We start from the raw sequence: 22,217 nt of genomic DNA, 5'->3' as shown, positions 1-22,217 counted from the left end.
TCCCACTGCCTTTATGTTCCGCAGTAAACCGTTCAGTCATCCGGAGGGGCTGGAGGGAAACTGATGCAAAGTACACTGGTTGGTAAGCATCATGGAAAGGGGAAAATGAAGTGAGCCAATATAAGTAAAGTCTTAGAATGGTGCCTGGCCCTTAACCCTAGTTAGGGCTACTGTCCCCTAAAGTCGTGACCCCCTAGAAGTCCCGGAAAGAAAGGATAATAGGGTTGGGGGACGGGGTCCTGAGGACTGGGCTGCAGGGAGGATTCATCCCCCTGTGAAGGGGGAGCACGGCCCATGCCCTCAGGGCCAGGAGACTTCCCAGGAGGGCCTCCTTCCAGAGGGACTCCAGGCGGATAAGGAATTACACAGATGTGTAGTTTGCAGGACCTTGTGGTTCTGGGTGCTTCTGAGAAGCTGCTAACCCCTCCTCCCAGGAGAGAACTGTGAGAAATCCCTGAGGTGAGAGGATGGGTTTGCTTTTGTTATGGTTTTGTTGTGTTTAGTTGCACTGCTTTGGGTTCTGAGGTCTGAGGTGGTGGGGGGAGGCAGACAGACGGAATGTGCCCGAAGCTCCGGAGGCCTGTTTTTGCTTCTCCCGGACCCTGGCTTTTCACCCACTGGGGTGACTCAGACCTGTGGCCCAGGGTCTTTAGGATAAGATAAGAAACCTGGCTTGTGAGACGTTGGGGGACATCCCCAACCTTGGGTGGTCACTGCGCAGGTTGAGACTATCCCCCAGCCCCCAAAGGCAAAGCATGTGCACCCCACATTCACACACATGCCCCCTCCCCAAGAACCAAGGAGGCTCTTGGCGCATGAATTGAATATGTTGTGTTGGAAAGTGTTACTGGATGGAGCTGCTGTTATAGTGATAGGATGGGGCCAAGAACATTCAGCAGGCTGGTCCAGTAAGACTGTGCATGAGTCCTGAAATGCCAAACCTCCTGGGCTGGGCAAGGCCCTGAAGGTAAGGACCGGCGGCCGGAAGGGAGCCTGAGGAAGGCCACCACTCCCTGGAGAAGGGCGGTCTCCCAGCCTGCCCCTCTGGTTAGAAGGGAAGTCCTATAAGTGCTTCTCTCCCCTCTTTGTGCCAACGCTTGTAAACTCACAAATCATGTGTCCCTGTCCCACTCAGGCTCAAACTACATCTGGTCAGTATCACGCAGAAAGGAGAAAAGAACACAGTTACCAAGGTGTCAGGGAGCACCACCACGGGGCAGCAGGCGTGCCGGAGCAGCCGGCCCATTTTCCAGACGGACAGCGGCACAACCACAAGGATCAGCGTGAAGCCCACAAAGGCAAACAGGGCCAGCGCCAGGGGCAGGGTCTCTCCTGGAAACAGAAAGACAGCAAGCAGTTCAGGAGACAACAGTGAAGATGAACTCGCCGATCCTGGGCCTCCCGCACTCTCCCGTCGTTGGCTCTGCAGACCAGCCAAGACAGCAAATGCCAGCACCCCGAGGTTTGATGGATGTCTTATGACAAAAATTTCCACCATTAAGACCATTTTCCTAGAATCCAGGTGAAGGCTTGGTTTCCAGAAAGCCCCAGGGAAGATTACAATCTTTTTCTGGGGAAGGGAAAAGGAGGAGCTTCGTCTGTGAAGGCCCCGGGCAGGAGGAGGAGTGAGCAGCACAGAAGGGAGCTGGGCGGTAACTGAAAAAAAAAAGTGTGTTTCACAATTTGCTCTTGGCACTGATTCACATTGTGGAGGAAAATACTGAGTTCAGAACACAGTCGCATAATAACTCTGATATATCAAGCCCCTCCGATGGTTAAGTGACTTACCCCAGGTCACACAGGTAGGACTGGCTCCACATTCTACTAAGTGATGTGTCAGAAAGTGCCAAGTCTGAGCGTCTGGAGATGCGGAAGGAAGGATGGATTATTTTCCCATCTCTCTTGTCCTGTGGAACCTCAGGCAGTTCTTTAGCCCCTCTGGGCTGGACTGCTCACCCACCATGTGAACGGTGGCCCAGCCAGCCAGCGAGGCTTCGGAGAGGCTAGTGGGCTCTCCCGTGTGGCTGGGGGCACCGTGGTTTGTTTCAGTGCTTTCCGAAACTATTTTGGCAGTACACATCAAGAGATGTACAAATGTTCATACCCTTTCATCTACTCCTGTGAGTGGATTCCAAAAAGATAGTTCCAAGGAAGGAAACAATTATATGCATAAAGCAGTTTCACAGCGGTATCTGGACCAGAGCAGCAGCCTCATAACCAGTCTCTCTCTCTCTGCCCAAAGCAGAACACCTGCGCCTCCCGCCGCCCCCAGCGTGCTCTGGTGTGTCTTCTCAGAGCGCGTAGGACCAAGTGAAACCATCTCATTTGCTTACTGATTTGCACTCTGTCTCCCCAGCCAGAAGGTAAGCTCTGTGAGGGCAGAGACTTCCCTGCTGTGTCCCAGTGACAGGGCCAGCACTTAGCACAGAGTCAGTGCTCAGTAATTATTCACTAAGTGAATGAATGTATCAGTGAATGAACATCATCTTCAAAAGCAGATAGAAATTATCTAAATACCCCAAAATAGAGGATGATTGAATACATTATGGAGGATCAGCATGGCAGGTTAGGAGTTGGCTATTAAAATGAGAATTAGGACATATATAAGCTTGCTCATTACAGCATGGGTTGTAGCAGCAAAAGACTAGAAAGCACAGAATATGCCTATTAACAGGGGGATGGTTACATATAATTTTGCACATCCATATATTGGCTTGTTATGCGTCCTCCTTAAGAATGAGGTGGATCCATATGCACTGACATGAAAAGATGTTCACAATAGACTCCAGGTGAAGATAAGTGAGGCACAGAACAGTGAGCACAGTACAGTCCCATTTGTGCCTGTGAGTACTGGTATAACACAGTGACTGGAATATTAAATGCCAAATTTGCCAAAAGAAATCTTCTGGGTGGTGTGAGGGAGAATGGAGAACATGTACCTCTTATTTTACACTTCTGTGTCATTTGAATTTTTTAACAAGCTTGGCTTGCATGGTTTTAAAAAGTAGTGTAAAATGGTTGTCAGAAAATCTACATGGAAAATGTTCTGGATATGATATTTTTAAAAAAGAAAAAAAAAGCAGGCACATGCTGTGTACCAGAAATTGACACATTGTAACTGACTATACTTCAATTAAAAAAATGATAATAACAAAAAAGCAGGCACAAAGTGTTTATATAATACAACTATGACATGTGTCCATATGAAGGATAACACCCCTTTCAAGGGTAATTTGGAAACAGCAGTCAAAATTCAAATGTGCTTGCCTTTGACCAAACAAATCTACTTCCAGGAATTTATCCTACAAATACACCAGCAAATGATCTGTGTACAAGGTAATTAATTAAAGCATTGGATGTAATGGTAAACTATTGGGAAAAAAAACTAAATGCCCATCAACAGAGGATTCATTAAATTAGTCATATGTACATACAATGGAATACTATGTAGCTGTAAAGAAGGATGGAGAAGTTCTTTATAGATGTGGAAAAATCTACAACATATATAAAGTGAAAAAGACAAGATCCAGAACAGCACATAGAACATGCTACCATGTGTGCTAAAAAGAAGGGAAATATATAAAAATATATTCTCATCTGCTTGTAAATGTGTTTAAAAGAAGGATATACAAAAAGCTAATACCTGTGGGGGAGGGGTGCAGATTATATGGTTGAGAAGGAAGGGGAGGAAGGAGTTTCCATGTGTATCTTATCATATTTTTGAACCGTATAAATGTATCAAATATTCAAAATAATAATTTTTTAAAGACTAAAAAGTTAGACACTAATGTCACTAGTGGCTTTGTGTGGCAGGATCACAGGATGTGGGGTTTGGTTTGGTTTGGTTTCTTTTCATCGTAAGTTTTTAGACTATAAAAACTTCAGGGGAAAAAAATTAAGTCAAACAAGAGGATTCTGTAGACTTTCCACAAGGCCTCTCCCAGCTGAGAGCAGTTGTGCTATACGGTGGGCTACGTCCTCATAAGGCCTGACTCTCAGGCCCCTGGCGGCCTCACCTGCAAACCCCTCTGATTCACAGGCAGCTGCCACCCACTAACCCAGCCTTGCAAAGTCTGGCCTCAGGCCCTGGGACCCTTCAGGGGAAAGTATCCCAGACAGCTGCCAAGTGACCCCTGCCCAGCCGTAGGGTGGACCACGGGAACCCACCCCACCTAGGTGGGAGGGGAGACTCGGAACCAGAGGAAGCAACGGCACTGAGCATCCCCCAAGAGGGGGTGTGACCCAGGTGGGGCTGCAGGGACAGACAGGCAGCCTTACCTTGCACCTTGACACATTCCGCCTGGCTGAAGGCACTGTGCCTCCCAATGGCCTTCACGAAGGTCTGGGCCTTCACGCAGTAGGCAGAGCCTGGCTCCATGGTTTCCAGGTGCACTGGAACACCCCCATTCATCACCATCTTGACGTGTTCCTTTAGGAACCAAAAAATAGTGACACCCTGAGGGAAGCAGGACAGGAAAGAGGGAGAGGGGAGGGAAGGAAACCTGCAAATATTTCTTTCCAGGATGCAAACAGAATGTTCCTCATTCATTCGTATTTATTTCTTTATTCTTTAGCACCTACTGGGGGCCAGGCACTGTTGTAGGCACTGGGACATTGAACAAAACAAAGTTCCTGTTCTTAGGGAGCTTATGTGGGAGAAGACAGACAACGTAGAACACATGTGGTGATGTTGGGCTATGAAGGAAAATGAAGCAGGGCAGGCAGGGAGAGAGCAATGAGGAAACACTAGAAGACAGGCAGAGGAGGCCTCTCCAACAGCATAATGTTTGGACAGAGACCTGAAGGTCATAAAATGACCAGGGGCGTGGCCTGACCACTGCTGCCCAGGGGATCAGTGCACGGAAGCAGTGGAGCCAGTGGGCAGTGCCTCCTCACGCACCCATCAGTCCAGTGTGTCTATCCATCCATCTGCATACCCCTCCACCCCCACCTACCCTCCAAGGCCTGTGCTCCATGTCTGAACCTATGGGCCAAGCCCAGGTGACTCAGGGTACATGCTCCTCCCCCAGCACCAGCCCCATGCCTCCCAAAGCATCGGAGGGATCTGCCTGCTCCTTCCAGCCCAGGCCCTGATCTGTCCCTGACCACCACTCCATCTGCCTGGCTGGCAATGCCATGTTCTACCACAGGGCCCTGGCTAGCCCAATAGGAGTAAATACTGGAAACCATTGCTATGGCCCATTTCACCGACACGTATCACCTTCCAGGTGAAGCTACCCAACCCCCATCCCCTGATGAGTGGGCCACACGCCCTGTCTCTCAGGCAGTGTCATTAGATCAGGGGTACCCTTGGCCTGAGAAGGGTCTATCAGAGCCTGGCCAGCAACTAGTAATCCAGAGGCTTGGCCTGATAAGATAAGCAGGACCAGTCACATTTCCTTTCCTGGGAACTGGTCTTGGGGAACTGAATACCTGTAGCTAGAAGCAGGGACCAAGGGGAGAGGACATGGTGGGGGGTAGTCAGGCCCAGTAAGGGTCTGATAGCCACAGGCATGCACAGGAAGGAGTGTGAGGGATCAGGGCCTGGGGGTAAGCTGGGGAGGCGGTCAGGGAAAGAGGGGAGAGAGGGCCCACCAGAGGGCAATGAGGATTCCACCAGATCCCTGCGTAAGTGAGGCAGTGCAGCAGCCCGGCTCTGGGCCCGCTCTGTGCAGTCTGTGAGAGCCCCTTACTGCACCGTATTCATCCTTGTGATAAAGCCTATTTCCCCTTGTATCAACTGGAGCCGGCCTTGTCACCATGTCCGTGGGGACAGGGCCTCCACAGGGCTGCTCAATCCCCACCCCTTCTGTGGCTGCGGCTGCAGGATGTTTGGCCCCTCCCTCTGAAAGAGCTGACCTCCCACCCAGCCCAGCCTGCAGCAGACATCCCACGGGATGGGCAGCACCCCATTTAGGCATTCTGGGCGACCCACCCACTCATAAAAAGATTTGTTCGTAAGTCAGCTCCTGGCTCTCTGCCCCAACTTCTGCACCCCACCCAAAGACACACCCTCCAGAGGTTTGTGCCAACCTCCTACACTATTGAAATCATCCTGGTGATCTGGAGCACCCTGGTCCTAAACATGCCAGGGAGAATGGCCAAAAAGACACACAGATAAGGGAGAAGAAATGCGCTGAAAAGGTATCGTGGATCCGACTATGTTAGAGTTCAGGGCAAGGAGGCAGCCCCCAGACTTCAGCAAATCTGGCCTGGGAAGGCGCCAGCCAAGGTCTGGGTTGGAACAAGGCAGTCCTTTGAGGACAAAGCTGTGGGGATTGTCAGTTTCTTCCCATCCCTCCTTTCTCACACTTCACCCAGGCCTGCTCACCCTCAGGCCACCCGAGACAGCACACAATGCAGAGGCTGGCTTTCCTCACCCAGCTCTCAGAGGTCTGTGACTTCGTCCCCAAAGTCTAACTCAAAGGGAAAGGCCAGACATCTCACCTCGGCACCGGACTCCTTCCTCCAGTAGGCCACGAAATACTCAAACTGGGGCCCCAGGTCTTCCAGCTTAATAACCAGGTGGAAGCCATCCTGGGTGACTTCCATTCCAGGTGGGGTGAGGATGGCTGTTGGCAAGATAAGGGGAGAATCAGAGCCAGCTCCAGACAGGACTGATTTCTGTTCAAGAACACCATGACCAAGTCATCGGTGGAAACAGGCCAGGCTTGTGGGAAGGGAGGGGTTTGGGTGTGGCCTCACAGCATGCAGAAGCATGTACACCAGTCCTCTCCTGTACTCAGCAAGTGCTCAGTACAGCAAATGAACAATGAGCAAGTGGAAGAAACAAGCAACAGCAACTTACTACAATTCCCATAGATCAGTGATATAGACAGGCTGCTGATAACATTCAAACTCCAGCAAATCAGCAGCCTGTGGATGGGTTGGCCTTTCTATTCTCCACCCAAAGATTATTCATCTCATATCCTTCATGGGGGATGTTGAAAAATCAGAGGGTTTTACAAGTTCCAATAATCACCTCTAGAAATTACAGCATAAACACAAATATTATCTTTCATATAATTGGATCCCAGAGAGGCCAGCAGCCCTCAAGGATACTGTCCCATCAGCAGACCAAGAACAGAAGGGCCCACAGACAGTCTTTAGCTCCTGGCTACTGATGATGGATCCAGACGTGCCTCTCAGATCCAGACTCTGCAGGACCAGAAGGCCACCCCGACTGCGGGCCTTGGCTTAGGAAGTAGACTGGAGTGTGTTCTGGGCTAAATCCTCCTGCTCTGGTGTCAGTGGATACTCAAAAGAAAGGCAGTTCCTGCAGAGAGCTTTCAGAGAACAAAGCATTTCCTGGCATTTGAAGAGCTGCCTGAATAGGGGACAGGAGGACTCAGGAAGTCAGGGACCAACCCAGTAAAATATACCCAGTTCAGAGGCTTCATATGACCTACCTTTGAAACAACTCTAGCAGAAAGAGAGATGTTTGACCCTTCCAGTTTTAAGTCAAACATGATTAGAAGTGGATCCCCTGATCTCTATTTTTGTTAAGAATAGAATTAGAGAAAATAGCCCAAAATCATTTCAGTTCAGAGAATTTTTTGACAGTATTGGGGCAGGAACCTCTGTCCTTTGTAATCAACATACTTACTCCATCCAGCATGCGTAAGAAGGTAAATACTGTTCCTATTGTACAGATGGTGGAACTGAGCCTCAGAGAGGTTAAGTGACTTTCCCAGAATCACCCAGTTAACGGTCAGAATTTGAGCCCATGTCTTTCCACATTTCTAGACTCTGCTGTGTCGGCTGTTTAGCACTGTGCCAGAGGATCTCAACTCTGAGATTAACCTGGGGAGAACTTTTAATTTCCAATGAACAGAATGTACATAGATCATTTAAATCAGACTCTGGGGATGAGTCCCAGAGATAAGTGGTTCTAAAGTTTCCTGTGACTTGACTTCATGCAATCAAAGTTAAGAGCTTCTGCCCTCAACAAAGGCTTCCCTTTAAGAGCAGGAGCTCTTTTTCAGGAAAGCCTTAAAACAAGATTTTTCACATGTCTGAGAAGAAGTCAGGGTGATCTTTTTCAAAGGCCAAAGAACAGACTTAATACTCTTCAGAGTTTCGATTCCATCCCAGCTCTGCAGCTAACTCCACCTGCACAGGGACCACACAGGACGGCATTTTCTGCTCTTGGCGCAGGTAGAGAGGCTTTTGCTCTGCAGCTCCCCCTGTGCAGCGAGTCCTTCCCTGTTTATGTTGGCTTTCTCCAGCATTACTGCACACCCGCCACACTTCCTTATTTCCAAATGCCCCTTGCCTTCCTTTCCAACAACAGCCACCAGCCCCCAGCAATGATCTCAGCTGGAGCCTTGTGCTTCCAGAAGCAAGAGGGAGGTGGTGCTGGTGCCTCCTGGGCACTGCGGGCAGAGGCAGAGCTGCACCACCCTCCAGTGTCCCTCAGGCTCCCCCAGTGCCTGGCGCTGCGATCCCACTACTTCCACCGTGTCCTCCTGGTGCCTAGGGAAAGAGCCCTGGGCAGAGGAGCCCGCATTCTGCACCAAAACTCCTATCGGTGTCCCACTCCAAGGTCTCATTCCTGCCCCCACCTCTTCCCTCCTTCCTCTGCTCTCTGGCCTTCAACTCTGGGCATCCCTAGGGCAATAACAATAATAATAACACTTACTAACAGCTGGGTGCTATGACAGGAGAGCACTGCCCTGAGTATTTACACATCTCATCTTGCCCACAACTACCCAGTGAGGCAAACCGTTGCCTTTCTTACAGAGGGGTGGGCAGAGACCCAGCCATCGAGGGGCTGAGCTGGGATTTGAACCACATCTGTCTGACTCTGGAGGACCAACTCTCCCTTCAAATCTATCTTCACCTTCCTCAGCCCCTTTCCAGCATGGGCTCCCCCACCTTCTAAACTTTCCTGATTTCTACTCAATCTCCTACACTCCTCAGTAACATTTGACTCGTTCCATTACTGTAGATGCCGCCCCAAAATTTCTTCTGTCCCCACTCACAGCAGGGGAGCACCCGCCACACTGAGAAAACAGAATTCACTGAAGGCCTTTCCCTTGCCTCTCCTGCATCTCTGAATGGGTCACACCTTGCCACAGCCATGCTCCTTCCCACCTCCACGCAACCGTCCAGCCGGCACCTGATCACATCCCCATTGCTCCGTGAAGCCACTTTCTCAAGGACCCATTTAGGGGCCTCCTTCAGGCCGGTCACCTGCTGTCTGTTCTCCCACGACCCTCTCCCTGCCCAGCCACCTACTGGCGTCCTTCCCTCTGTCCTCTTTTTAAATCAGAGGTTTCCCAGGATCCTGTCCTGGTCCTCTTTGCCCTCATATCTTGTCCCGGGACAATCTCACATGCTCCCAAGCCACTAGCTATTAATTTTGTGTTGTGTGTCTGACCTTGATCTGTCTGAGCCCCGGGGCCTGATTTCCAACTGCCAGACATTTGTGGCGTGTTATCTTATAGGAATCTCAATCTCAAAGAGCCCAAAGGCAGGAGTATCTCCTGTTCCTCAAGACCAGTTGCCTTCCTGGGTTCTCTGCCTTGGATGACATTCTCATCAACCCCAGTGGGAAGATGGACACTATTATTATGTCCTCCATTATCTCTGTCGCCCAGTAACTGGTTTTCAAGCTCTGTCTTTTCTAACTCAGCCATGCCTTGTGAACTTGTCCTCTCCTCCCCATGCCCTCCCCTACTCCTGGGGTTAGGACCCACCCGGGCTCAGCTAGGGGTTACAGCAGCCTCCTCACTCTTCCCCTGCCCTGCAGGCTTGTCCTGCCACATTTACTTTTCACACTACAGCCAGAGTGATTGTTCTCTAAGACAGACCCAGCCCAGACCCTCTGTTCTTCCATGACCCACTTCTGCTGAGCTGATGAGGCTTTAGGTCAAAGCCCTTTGCCATGTGACCAGCTGCTTCCTTACCCCCGGCCACCCAGCACTTGCTCCCACTGCCACCCTTCGCACCCCCACCACCCCCGCCAACACACACTTTTACACAGCCGTCATTGTTTGCACTCTGCCATATTTGGCCACCGATCTGGAGTCTTCCCTTACTTCTTAATCATTTTCCACGTTCTGTCGGTATGAAAAAGTCATTTATTTCCAAGGGACTGTTTCTGTCTGTCTGTTAATGCATCACCCCTGTTGCACAGAGAGGATGCTGACACCGGCAGCGAAGATGCGGTTAATGAGGCGCCGGATGGGAGGCACTGCCAGGGCAGAGAGAGGCCGTCCTAGCCCCTTCTCCTCTCTTCCAGATCAGCGTTCCTTCCAGAGACAGGAATGACTTCCAAAGTTTCTCTCAAAATGAGAGAAGACGGTCTGTGGGAAGCAGCTGGCAATATTTGAAATGGACCAGTCATGGTTGCTTACTTCCCCAATACTCTCCCTGGATTTGCAAGCTTAATTTGATGCTAAAAAGAATCCCCAAACCCTCAGTGAACGGGAGGCTGGTGGGGGCAGAGGAGGAAGGAGAGAAGGGCCTTACTCGAGTTTTGATTAAAGGGCTGCTTCAGGGTGCTCCAGGCTGAGGTCTGTGAGCCCAGGACAGCCCTGACGCGGAGGTTGTAGGGCACAGTGGCAGTGATGTCGTCCGTGATGTCACACTCAGGACCTGCAGTGGGGGAGCACCAGCTGCTGGGGATCCAGATGTGGCTCATGTACAGGCTCTCGTACTCTCTGGCCAAAGAGAGGAGGGGAAGCGTCACACCAGCCCCTTTGACCCGGGCTCAGTGGTCGTTGCAAGAAACTGTCTCATTCACCTACTTTTTATGGGTCAGAAGAAGATTCTGCTCCACACTCTAGTTCCTCCCTCCCCTCCCGTCCCTCACCCACCACCCACTCTTCCTCACTCTTTTTCTCGCCAGGCAAGGGAAACCTAGGCTTAAACCCCAACCTGTCCTGGTCTCTCCATCTGCCCGGTCACCACCCCAGTCTCAGTCACTGCATCCCTTCCCCTGCTGTGTCTCCTGACTAATTTTCCTGCTTCCATTCCTGCCATTCTTTAAACTGTTCATCACGCAGCAGAGCATCACATTTCTCTCCTTAGTGGCTTCCAAGGCACTTAGAATGGAATCCAGACTCTCCCCCGTGGCCTGCAAGACTCTCCGGGCTCCTCTCTCACTCCACCCCTTAACATGCTGCTCTCTCCTCGCCCTTCCTCCAACAAGCCAAGCTCTTTTTACCTTAGAACCTTTCCTGACCACCTAATAAAAAGCTGCCTCAGAGTCAACTCTGTTGCATCAGACTTTAAGCTTCCTCCTAGTGCTGATTTCTGTCTTAACTCACCCGGAGCAGTGCTGCCCAACAGAACTTTCTGTGCTGGTGGCAATGCTGTCTCGGTGTTGTTCAGTATGGTAGCCACTATCCACGTGCAGCCATTAAGAACGTGAAGTGTGGCTCATATGACAGGGAAACATTTTAATTTGATTTTTTAAATTTAATTTAATTTAAGTTTGAATAGTTATCCGTATCTAGTGGCTACCACACTGGACAGTGCAGACTTAGTATATTTATTTCTTTACCCTTTTATGGCCTCTTCCTCTAAATGTAAGCTCCCTATATCCAGAAATTTTGTCGACGGTACCCGAGTACGGGAGAATGTCTCCACAGCGTAGGTGCTCAGTTTGTATTCATTGTTAGTGAAATACATAGAGCGCCTCCTGTGTCCCTGTCACTCCTCAACAGCTCTGAGGGCTGGGACACCTGGAGAAGGGCCGGCTGACCTACAGGGTCATGATTTGTTTTGGTCCCTAGGGGCAGGCTCGCAGTCAGGAAAGCTGAGGTCTCCACCACCCCCAAAGGATCTGAGTCTCCAGTGATTTCTCCACCTTAACTCAGAGTCAAACTGATTTATTCTTAAGATTTTCTTCAGCATGGGACTGACTCACTGCTGAAAAGAAGCCTCACCAAAATGTGCTTATACATATCGTGTTTCCGGGGAGCCCACTGTCAAATCCACAGGGCAATTTCCCTCGCTGCTTCAACCCTCTCACTGCCCTTGCAGACAGAGGGGGCAGATCATGGGACATCTCTCCCTGGGCCCTCAGTGCCTTCTGGAGCTCAGGGATGAGGGATGGGCCTCCAGGAATTAACTACTGCCTAAAGGGAAAAAACACAAAACAAAACAAAACTCACCCCTGGTACTCGACAGAATAGTGTATTATTTCTTCAGGCACGACCACCGGGCTCCATGTCAAGACATGTTTCATGTTGGTCGATTGTACAGAGAGGTTCTGAGGGGCAGGCAGGACAGCCACTGCATCTGGGATCAAGGCAGGTGGACAAGCCAACAGGTGAGCTCACGTCAGGGAAATGCCACAGCTTCAAGCTAGTTCCTAATTAAGGCCTCACGTGCTTAGGAACTAGAAACAACTCTCATTTGACCATACTTGTGTTCGTGCTAAATTTTTGCAGGACACAAGCATCTGCTCACACAGGTGGGTGCAGTGTGCCCAATGTGTGCACACAGTCGGTCTACAGTTTGCACACAGAATCACAGAGGCCTGTGAGGCTGAACCAGCCCTCATAAGGACTCTGGGCAGCCCCAGGGCTCATCGTTGCGTGTAACCCAGCGTGCAGTCTGGATCTCCTCCTATGGTCCTTCTCCTCCAACTTTCACACGCTCGTCTCTCAATGCCCAACACCTGCCTCCCTTTGCTGTTACAGTTGCAGCGATACCATCACCAGCACCGTGTGTATGGGGCTGGGGCCCTCGCCTAGGACTTTTCATCTCTCTGCCTGTCTCCAGATCGGCACCTGCTGTTCGTTATCAAGCCCTGTGACCACGAGGGGATGGGAGCTGCTGGGGACACCCTGCCTGGTGCCCACGCTTCTTTAACGTAGGACCCTGGAGACGCCTCTCATCTCACCCTCAGCGTCCACGGCCTGCCCTGTGAGGAAACACCTGGGGTACCCACAAGGGAGGCTTCCTGCCTCCCCACCCTTAAACTTGTATTCACCCAAGGGATGACAAGGGAAAGGGCCAGCTGCAGTGGGGTAACATAGGAGGGTGGGGCATGGTCTTCTCTGACATCCTTCCTCTCGTAAAGCCAACAAAACATTTGCCTAGTCAGACATGGGGGGAACATAAAGCTATGTAAATATAAAGATTAATCCATAATTCTAAAACTCTCAAAAATGAAATCCTCCGGCCCAGATGGTTACACTGGAGAATATTGTGAAAGTTAAAGAAAAATTAACACCAATTTTATACAATCTCTTCGAAAAAATAGAAGAGGAAAGAGCACTTTCCAAATTACTTTATAAGGCCAGTATTACCCTGAAACCAAAATCAGACAAAGATAGCACATATTTTTTTAAAAAGACTATAGATCAATATATTTCATGCACTTAGATGCAAAAATCTTTAACAAAATATTAGCTATAAAAAATTAATAAAATTTAAAAAGGATTATACACCGTGATCAAGTGGAGTTTATTCCAAGTATGCAAGGCGAGTTCAGTATTTGAAAATCAGTTAATGTAATCCACCATATCAACAAGTTAAAGAAGGAAAAAAACATACAATCATATCAATTAATACCAAAAAAGCATTTACAAAATCCAGCACCCATTCGTGATTTATAAACATAAAACAAAAACAAAGCAAAAAACAAAAGTCTCTTCAAGTTGAGAGCAGCAGGGAGTTATCTCAAATTGATAAACACCATCTATAGAAAAACCTACCGCTAACATCTCACTCAGTGGTGAAAGACTGAAGGCTTTCCCCCGAAAATCAGGAGCAAGACGAGGATCCTCACTCTCATTCCTTTTATTTGGCATTGTACTAGAAGTTCTAGCAATTGTAATTAGGCAAACAAAGGAAGTAAAAGGCAGTACAGATTGGAAAGGAAGTAAAAAAATCTCCCCCTATTTGCAGGAGACATGATATAGGAAATCTCACAGAATCCACCCCTCCCAAAAAAACCTCCTAAAACTAATAGTGAGCTCAGCAAGTTCATAGTATACAAGATAAACTTAAAAAATTAGTTATACTTCTAAATACTAGCAAGGAACACTTGTACACAGAAATTTTAAAATACTATTTACAATCATTCCCCCTGCCCCCAAAATGAAATACTCAGGTGTAAATCTAACAGCACACATCTAGGATTTGTATGGGGGAAACGTCACGATGCTGGTGAAATATTTCAAAGAAAATCTACATAAATGGAGAGACATACTGTGTTCATGGATTGGACAATTCGACATAGTTAAATGGTAATTCTCCCCAAATTGACATACAGGTTTAATGTAATTTCTATCAAAAGCCCAGCAAGTTTTTTTGTAGCTATAAAGAGGCTTTTTCTAAAATCTATAAGAAAAGGAACAGGAATGAGAAAAACTAAAATAATTTTGAAAAAGAACAAAATGAGACACATCAATCTACCCAATTTCAACACTTCCAGTAATTAAGATTGTGTGGTATTGACAAAGGAATAGACACAGATTGATGAAACAACATAGAAATCGCAGAAATAGACCCACGCATATATGCTCAACTGGTTTTTGGCAAAGGTACAAAGGCAACTGAATGAAGGAAGGACAGCCTTTTTAGCAAATAATATTAGAGCAATTGGACATTTGCAGGCAAGCAAAAACCTCAACCTAAATCTCATACCTTATGCAAAAATTAACTCAAAATGGATCATAAACTTAATGTAAAACTCTAAAAGTTTTAGGAAAAAACACAGGAGAAAATTTCCAGGGCTAGACAAAGAGTTCTTAGACTTGACACCAAAATGAGGTCCATAAAAGGAAAAATTTGTAACTGGGCAGCATCAAAAATGAAATCTCTTGCTCTGCAAAAGGCCTAGTTAATAGGATCAAAAGACAAGATACAGAGTGGGAGAAAATATTTGCAACCTATACAATCTCACAAAGGATAAGTATCTAGAATATATATATAAAGACACTCAAAATCCAAAAGTAGTAAAGCAAAAAATTCAGTTAGAAAATGGACAAAAGACATGAAGAGACAACATTTCACCAAAAAGCACATACAGATGGCAAATAAGTACATGAAAAGATGTTCAGCATCATTAGCTGTTAGGGAAATGCAAATTAAAACCTCCTTGAGATAGCACCACACAGCTATCAGAATGACAAAAATTTTTTTAAGTGACAAAACCAAATCCTGGTGAGGATGCAGAGAAAGTGAATCACTCATACATCGTTGGTGGGAGTGTGAATTGGTACAGCCACCCTGGAAGACAGTTGGGCAGTTTCTTGTGTAACTAAGCTTGTAATTACCACACAGCCCAGCCACCGCACACTTGGGCACTTATCCCGAAGTAATGAATGCTTATATCACACAAGATATGCACGACAAATGTTCATAAACAAACTGGAATCAGCCCAGGTGCCCTTAGACAGGTGAATGGTTAAACCAATTATGGTACATCCAATAAAAAGGAACCAACTATCACAACACAAAACAACTTGGATGAATCTACAGGGAATAATGCTGAGTGAAAAGAGCCAATCCCAAGAAGTTACATGCTGTATGATTCTACTTATATAACATTTTGAAAAGACAAAATTTTAGAAATGGAGAACAGATTAATGGTTGCCAGGGGTTAGGAACAGTGGGAAAGGTACAGTAGCGGGGACTTATAAAAAGGCAACAGGAGACTTTTTTGTGATGTTAGAGTTGTTCAGTATTTTGACTGTGGTGATAAATACAAACCTACACACACACACGAGTGCAAGTAAAAGTGGGGAAATACGAATAAGACAGGTGGATTGTATTAATGACGTCAATATCCTGGTTATGATATTATACTATTGTTTTGCAAAAGACCATTGGGGAAACTTGCCTCTCTGTATTGTTTTTTACAACTGCATGTGAATCTAGAATTATATCAATAAAATTTCAATTAAAAAACACAATCATGTAAACAACAAGGTTCTACCATAGAGCACAGGGAACTATATTCAATACCTTGTAATAACCTATAATGAAAAAGAATATATATATAACTGCATCACTATGCTGTACACCAGAAACTAACACAACATTGTAAATCAACTATGCTTCAATAAAAGAAAAAAAAGTCATTACACCTAAAAAACCAGCATTAATTCTGATTATCTGAATGACAGGTTATATTTTAAAAGACCATGATGGGATAAACTGAATCAGGATGAAATGTACCCGGTGAAAAAGTTAAGTTGGACAATTAGGTGCAGTCAATTAAATCATTGAGGGAGATCTGTTAGGGAGAGACCTCATGATTAGGACATTCATCAAGGCTTTAAGCAACACACTGAGGTTGAATTTTGGGGTATACCTTTCTTCACGAGGGGCACACAGTCGGTACAACAGCAAAAGATGTCTCAACATTTACATGGCATCATTATGTTATGCAACAATTTGCAACTGATGTGACTGTCTTCTCCTACATGAGAAGTTCCAAATCTAACCCCACTATGGAAACAGTCCTAAATCTATCTCCTTCCTGTATTAAGATGAAAATTTTCTGAGCCCTACAGGCAACATCTCCAAGATCTTTCTGCCATTTGTACAGTATATTCCAAATTCCATCTTTGTTTTGCTGATTGATGTTCATGTCACACACACACATACATTGGGTATGAGATGGAAAAGCAGTAATGCCCATAAACTACTGATGCCAGGGGACATTTAATCAGGTTCCATGGTATCGTGCACTGCAGGAAGAAGGATCCATTTTCTGCTAGGACACTAAATAGGAAATGACTCTGCAAAACAGGAACTATGTTTTCAGCTCAGACTCCAAGCTGAAAGTGACTCCTTTCCCCTATAAATGGTTTAAAAATCCCCTCCAATTGTTAGAGAAGGCTCACTGTGGTCCAGACAACACAATTAAACGGAGAAAAAGAAAACTTTGTCCTCCACACTGCATTCTCATTAACAAGAAATGTCATCTATCAGCCATGTGTATTAATGTCAAGTCTCTGAAGAAACCAGTTAATAAGAGTCTCTACCTGATGTAAATGAGCAAATGCAGAAACAAAGAGTATAGTCAGGGTGAAAGGGGAGAGCAAGCTTTAAGTGTGGACAGGAAAGACATATTGGCCACGGAAAGGAGGATGCAAATTTGGGAAGAATTATTTCCTCAGCCACACTGAATGGGAATTCTCAGCGGAGCTGGAGGGAGAGACGAGAACCCTCTGTATAACCGTTTGGTACCTTGTGAGTAGTTACGCTCTTGTTACTATAGAGAATTATATTACTCTCACTCTAGCAGTCTGACTCTGGTATCTCAAGAAGACCCACTAGATGGAGCCTCTTGGGTGGTGTTTCCAATAGACACTTGAGCTGGGCAACTGTGACCGGACTATTAAGAATATGAAAATGAATATATGTATGTTCATGTATGACCGTAGCATTGTGCTGTACACCAGAAACTCATACAACACTGTAAACTGATTATACTTCAATTTAAAAATATATATATATAAAATAATAAATAAATAATATATCTTATATTTAAAGTGCAGTACATGAAAGAAGGCATATAGCTTCGCTGTAAACTTAAGTGAGTTGTCATTCAGAATCTTTGTTCAGCAGATATTGCTGCTTGTTCATATCTGATGATACGGATTTCTTTGTTTAGCTTTTTTCATAACTATCTTCATTTTGGTTAGTCAGAATAGATGCTTTTACTGACTTGTGGTCTTTTGCCTAAGGCACACTTTCATTTTTCAGTTTTTGGCTTCCAGAGAAGAATTTGAATTTGTATATTTCACTGCATGAAAGGGAGACATATGATCAGAAAGAGAAATTCTGGAAGTATGTATATTTACAGATCAATATCAATAATAAAATCTCCTTTTGTGCTTTGGAGGGAAAAAAAAAAAAGATTCTGGCGCGCAATGTGGGGAAACAAGCTAAGCAGGATTTTTGCCTAGAGCCACATTCACGAAGCTGATCTCTGTCTCTTGAGGCCTATTAGTATTCTATTGCTGTTGTAACAGATTCCCGCAGATACAGTGTCTTAAAACAACACAAATTTATTATTTTCCAGTTCTGTACGTCAGAAGTCTGTCACAGGTCTAACTGGGCTAAATCAAGGTGTTGGCAAGACTGTGGGCTCTAGGAGAGGCTGTTTCCTCCCCATCCCCAGCTGCTGGTGGCCACCCACCTTCCTCGCACACCATCCCCCTTCCTGCATCCTCAAAGCCAACATGACTGGTTGAGTCCCTTTCATGCTTTGAATTCCTCCTGCCTCTTTTTCTGTCTTATCTCTCTCTCACTGCATCTAGGAAAGGTTCTCAGTTTTGAAGGATTCATGTGATTAGATTGGGCCCGCCCTGATAATCTAGGATAATCTCCTAATCTCAAAATCCCATAACATTAATCACATCTTTTAAATCCCTTTTTCTGTAAAAGGTCACCTAGTCACAGGTTCTAGGGATTAGAATGTGGGCGTCTTTGGGGGACCATTCTTCTGACTACCGCGTGGGGCCCTATGAACTGACACACCCCCCCAAAATGTCTCCTTCAAATGCAGTCAATTATTTCAAGAGATCACCTTGTCTGTGACCAGAAGAAGAAAAGAGCAAGGCAGAGCTAGGACATGGCTGCTAAGCAGGTTGCTGGCATCACTCACTGCCTCTGTAACTAGTACCCACATCCCAGCTTCAAAAGGACAGCAAACCAATTCATGCCTCAGAAAAGTGATTCATTGCTTCAGAGTCTCAAAGTATGGTTTTTGGAGCAGCGGCATCACATTATCCAGGAGCTTATTAGAAATGCAGACTCTCAGTCTGCAACCTAAGCCCTACTGAACCAGAATCTGCATTTCAACAACATCCCCCGGGCAATTCATACTCATAGTAAAGTTTGAGAAGCACAGGAATGGAGAGGTTCTCAACCTTGCCTGCTCATTAGAATCACTGGGGTGGTGGCTTTTTGTGGGGTTTTGGGGGGTTTTTAAGTTTTTTTTGGAAAGAATTTCAGAGGTACAGTAAAGTTGCACAAATAGTCCAGAGAGCTCCCATGTACCCTTCACTCAGCCTTCCACATGTACATCACCATTGTACAAATAAGAAAATGAAGGTATTAACATTGGTGAAATACCATTAATGTAGCCTCAGTCTTTATTCAGATTTCACCAGTTTTTCTCCTAAAGTCCCTTTGTGTGTGCATGGGGGTGAGGGGGGGAAATTAAGTTTATTTATTTTTATTTTATTATTATTATTATTTTTTTAATGGAGGTACTGGGGATTGAGCCCAGGACCTTCTGCATGCTAAGCACCCACTCTACCACTGAGCTACACCCTCCTCTTTCTTTCCTTCTTTCTTTTTTTTTTTCAGGAATCAATCCAGGATCCCACATTTAGGTGTCATTTCTAGCTAGTCTTCTCCAATCTATCCTCAGTCTTTCTTTATGACCTTGACATTTTTTAAGAGGACTAGTCAGTTGTTTTATAGGATATTCCTCAGTTTGGTTTTGTCTTTTTTCATGATTTGATTAAGGTTATACATTTTTGGCATGTACTCACAGGGAGTACATGATGTTAATATGGCTTATTACTGGTGATGTTAACCTTGACTGCTTGGTTAAGGCAGTGTCTTCACTGTAAAACTACCATTTTCCCCCTTATAATTAATAACTTAGGGGAGATACTATGACACTATGTAGATATTCTGTTTCTCCTCAAACTTTCATCCATTAATTTTTGCATCTATTGGTGGATATTACTTGCAACAATCATTGCTAGTGGTGATTTTCTATGTGTTAATTGAAATTCTGTAAGGAAGAGCTATTCCTTCTCCACCATTTGTGGAGATTTGTGATATATCAGTATGGACTCATGGAAATTTATTTTATTCTATTGTTTTTTATTTTGTTGCTCAAATTGTTCCAGCTTTGGCCATTGGCAGCTCTTTCAGACTCTCTCTTTCCTTATTATTTTTATTAATAGGTTTCTTATTTGGGGAATAATTTTAGAAAGAAAGAAAAACTATAGACAGTAAGTAGACAGAGTTTTTATACACCCTTCCTCAGCTTTCCCTAATGCTAACATCTTATATAGTCATGATACATTTGCCAAAACTAAGAAACCAACACTGGTACATTACTATTAACTGAACTCCAAACTTTATTTGGATTTTGCCAATTTTTCCACTAATGTCCTTTTTCCATTCCAGGATCCAATTCTGGACACTAGTTGCATTTTTACCCCCATCCTTTTTGAGCACTTTCTTCCTTACCACAAGATCCTCCAGACTTGTATTTTCTCTTTCCTGTTATAGAATAAACCACTTCTCTAAGGAGCCCCACCCAGGAAGTTTTTGGTAGGGGGGAATCCCAAAGCCCAGGCAGCACCCTAAGTGAAGTCAGATCTCTGTCTGTGAAATTCTGGCATTTGGACTTTTAAAACCTCCCCAGGTGATTCCAATGTGCCTTTGAGTTTGAAAACCACTGATCTCAACCTTACTTCTGGTAGCTGAAGAATAGTTAAAACTATGAATGATAAATTCCCAAACGTCAAAGGCCTAAGTGTACTTTCCAGCAGGTTCTTACATTCCCTGAAGACAAGGGGCTCTGCTTTGTTCATCTCTAATTGCATCTAACCCAGAACCTGGCGCACAGCAGGTGCTCAGAAATGCAGAATGAATGAAAACTAACAGGTGAACCAAATCTTGGTTCCTGAGTGACATTAGCCTCGGCCTGACTTCTTTTTTCCTAATCCCTGTCTATCTCACATTTTGTGCTGCTCTGAGGTTGACGCTGAACACCTGTATCCTAAAATCTCAAGGCAGCACCACGGAAAAAACATAACGGCTACCCAGCACGAAGCCCTGGGGCAAACTTTCCAGGCAGAAATTCTTGCATCTCCTCCCTGACATCTCGCTGGCTTCCCCTGACTGCTCCTGCTGTCAGCTCCCTCATTTGGGTCCTCTTCTGCCACTTTTATCTCCAACCACTGCTATCGCAAATGTGTCAGAAAAGGTAGCCACATCTTTATTCCTTTTGCTTTGTCCCTCCAACCTCTTTCTGGCCTGCTTCAATGTCTCAGCTTCTTCTGCAGGGAGGTATAAAGGGCACAGGCTCTTTAGCCAGCCAGACCAGAGTCAAATCCCAGTCCCCTGACTCATGAGATGTTATACTTGGGCAAATAACTGAACCTCTCTGAGTCTCTGTCCTAGGGTATAAAATGGGGATTATAATCACCTACCTTGCAGGATGGATGTGAGAAGTCAAGAGAACATTTTTGCTGATCTAGAGCACAGTGTGTGCTCATAAATGGCAGTTGTGATGGTCATTGTTATTATTACTATAATTAATGCTATCAATAAGTATTATTATTAATTTCATCAATAATTATTATTTATTATTATTAGTAGTAGTAGTAGTATTTTTGTTGATACTAATTATTATTATTTCTAGAGGGAATCGTTGAACAGGACAAGGCAAGGCAAATGAATTCTATAAAAGAGAGCAAGAATGCTACCCATCTGTCCCAGGGATCTAGGGTAAGTAATAGAAGTTCATTTAGAATTTCCAGAATTCATTGCAGGCTCCTACATAATCCAGAGGAAATGATCAAAACTGCATAAAGGCGACCTCAGCTAACGCAATTATCTGCCGACACCACATCTGTTTGCATAACCAACAGATGATAAGTAACCTGGGGTGGGCACGCTGACATCTTCACAGTGCCTTTGCATCATCTCTTGTGACACCTCCCAACCTCAAAGTGGCTATTTTGACAATTTTACAGATGAGAAAACTGAAGTGATGTGATGTGAAACTGAACTAGCAAGTGATAAAAGCCAAAACTCACACAAAAGTCTTTCTGGCTCTGACATCTTTGTGGTTTCCATCACTTTTTTTTTTTTTTTTTGGTTGGGGGAGGGTGGGGTAGGTTTTTTCTTTTTTTTCCCCTGTGTAAATTTACAGGTGTCAGAAGAGCACATTATTAACCTCTGGGTCTGTTTAAAATAGTTTTCAGGAAAAGGCTTAAAATATTGGACTGCCTCATCGAAGAAAATGTTAAATTAAAAGAGGGGTGAAGGGGATCAAAAAGTATAAATTTCCAGTTATAAAACAAATGTCATGGGTACGACACATTTGAAAGCTGCTAAGAGAGTAGATCTTAAAAGACTTTGTCACAAGAAAAAAATGTGTAACTATGTATGGTGACAGCTGTTGACTAGACTTACTACAGTGATCATTTCATAATACATACAAATGTCAAATCATTATGTTGTACATCTGAAACTAACATAAT

General features: G+C 45.3%; 1 protein-coding gene across 2 annotated transcripts in view; it reads right to left on the bottom strand.

Moving 5' to 3' along the window:
- The window catches only part of IL20RB (interleukin 20 receptor subunit beta), a 29,289-nt gene that overhangs the window by 5,549 nt on the left and 1,523 nt on the right, over positions 1–22,217 (bottom strand). Inside the window, exons 2-7 of one of the 2 annotated variants that reach the window (XM_031678073.2) lie at positions 12,126–12,252; positions 10,477–10,667; positions 6,448–6,572; positions 4,279–4,429; positions 1,789–1,860; positions 1,190–1,332 (exon numbers count right to left, since the gene is read on the bottom strand). In XM_031678073.2, the coding sequence (XP_031533933.1) occupies positions 1,190–1,332; positions 1,789–1,860; positions 4,279–4,429; positions 6,448–6,572; positions 10,477–10,667; positions 12,126–12,252 (809 nt within the window). The remainder of the gene's footprint in view (positions 1–1,189; positions 1,333–1,788; positions 1,861–4,278; positions 4,430–6,447; positions 6,573–10,476; positions 10,668–12,125; positions 12,253–22,217) is intronic. The other variant, XM_006216070.4, reaches the window with a different exon arrangement.

This window comes from Vicugna pacos, chromosome 1 (assembly GCF_048564905.1).
Source record: "Vicugna pacos chromosome 1, VicPac4, whole genome shotgun sequence".
Lineage (NCBI taxonomy): Eukaryota > Metazoa > Chordata > Mammalia > Artiodactyla > Camelidae > Vicugna > Vicugna pacos.
Note: the sequence above shows the minus strand (reverse complement) of the source record. Positions and strands in the feature narration are given on the sequence as shown.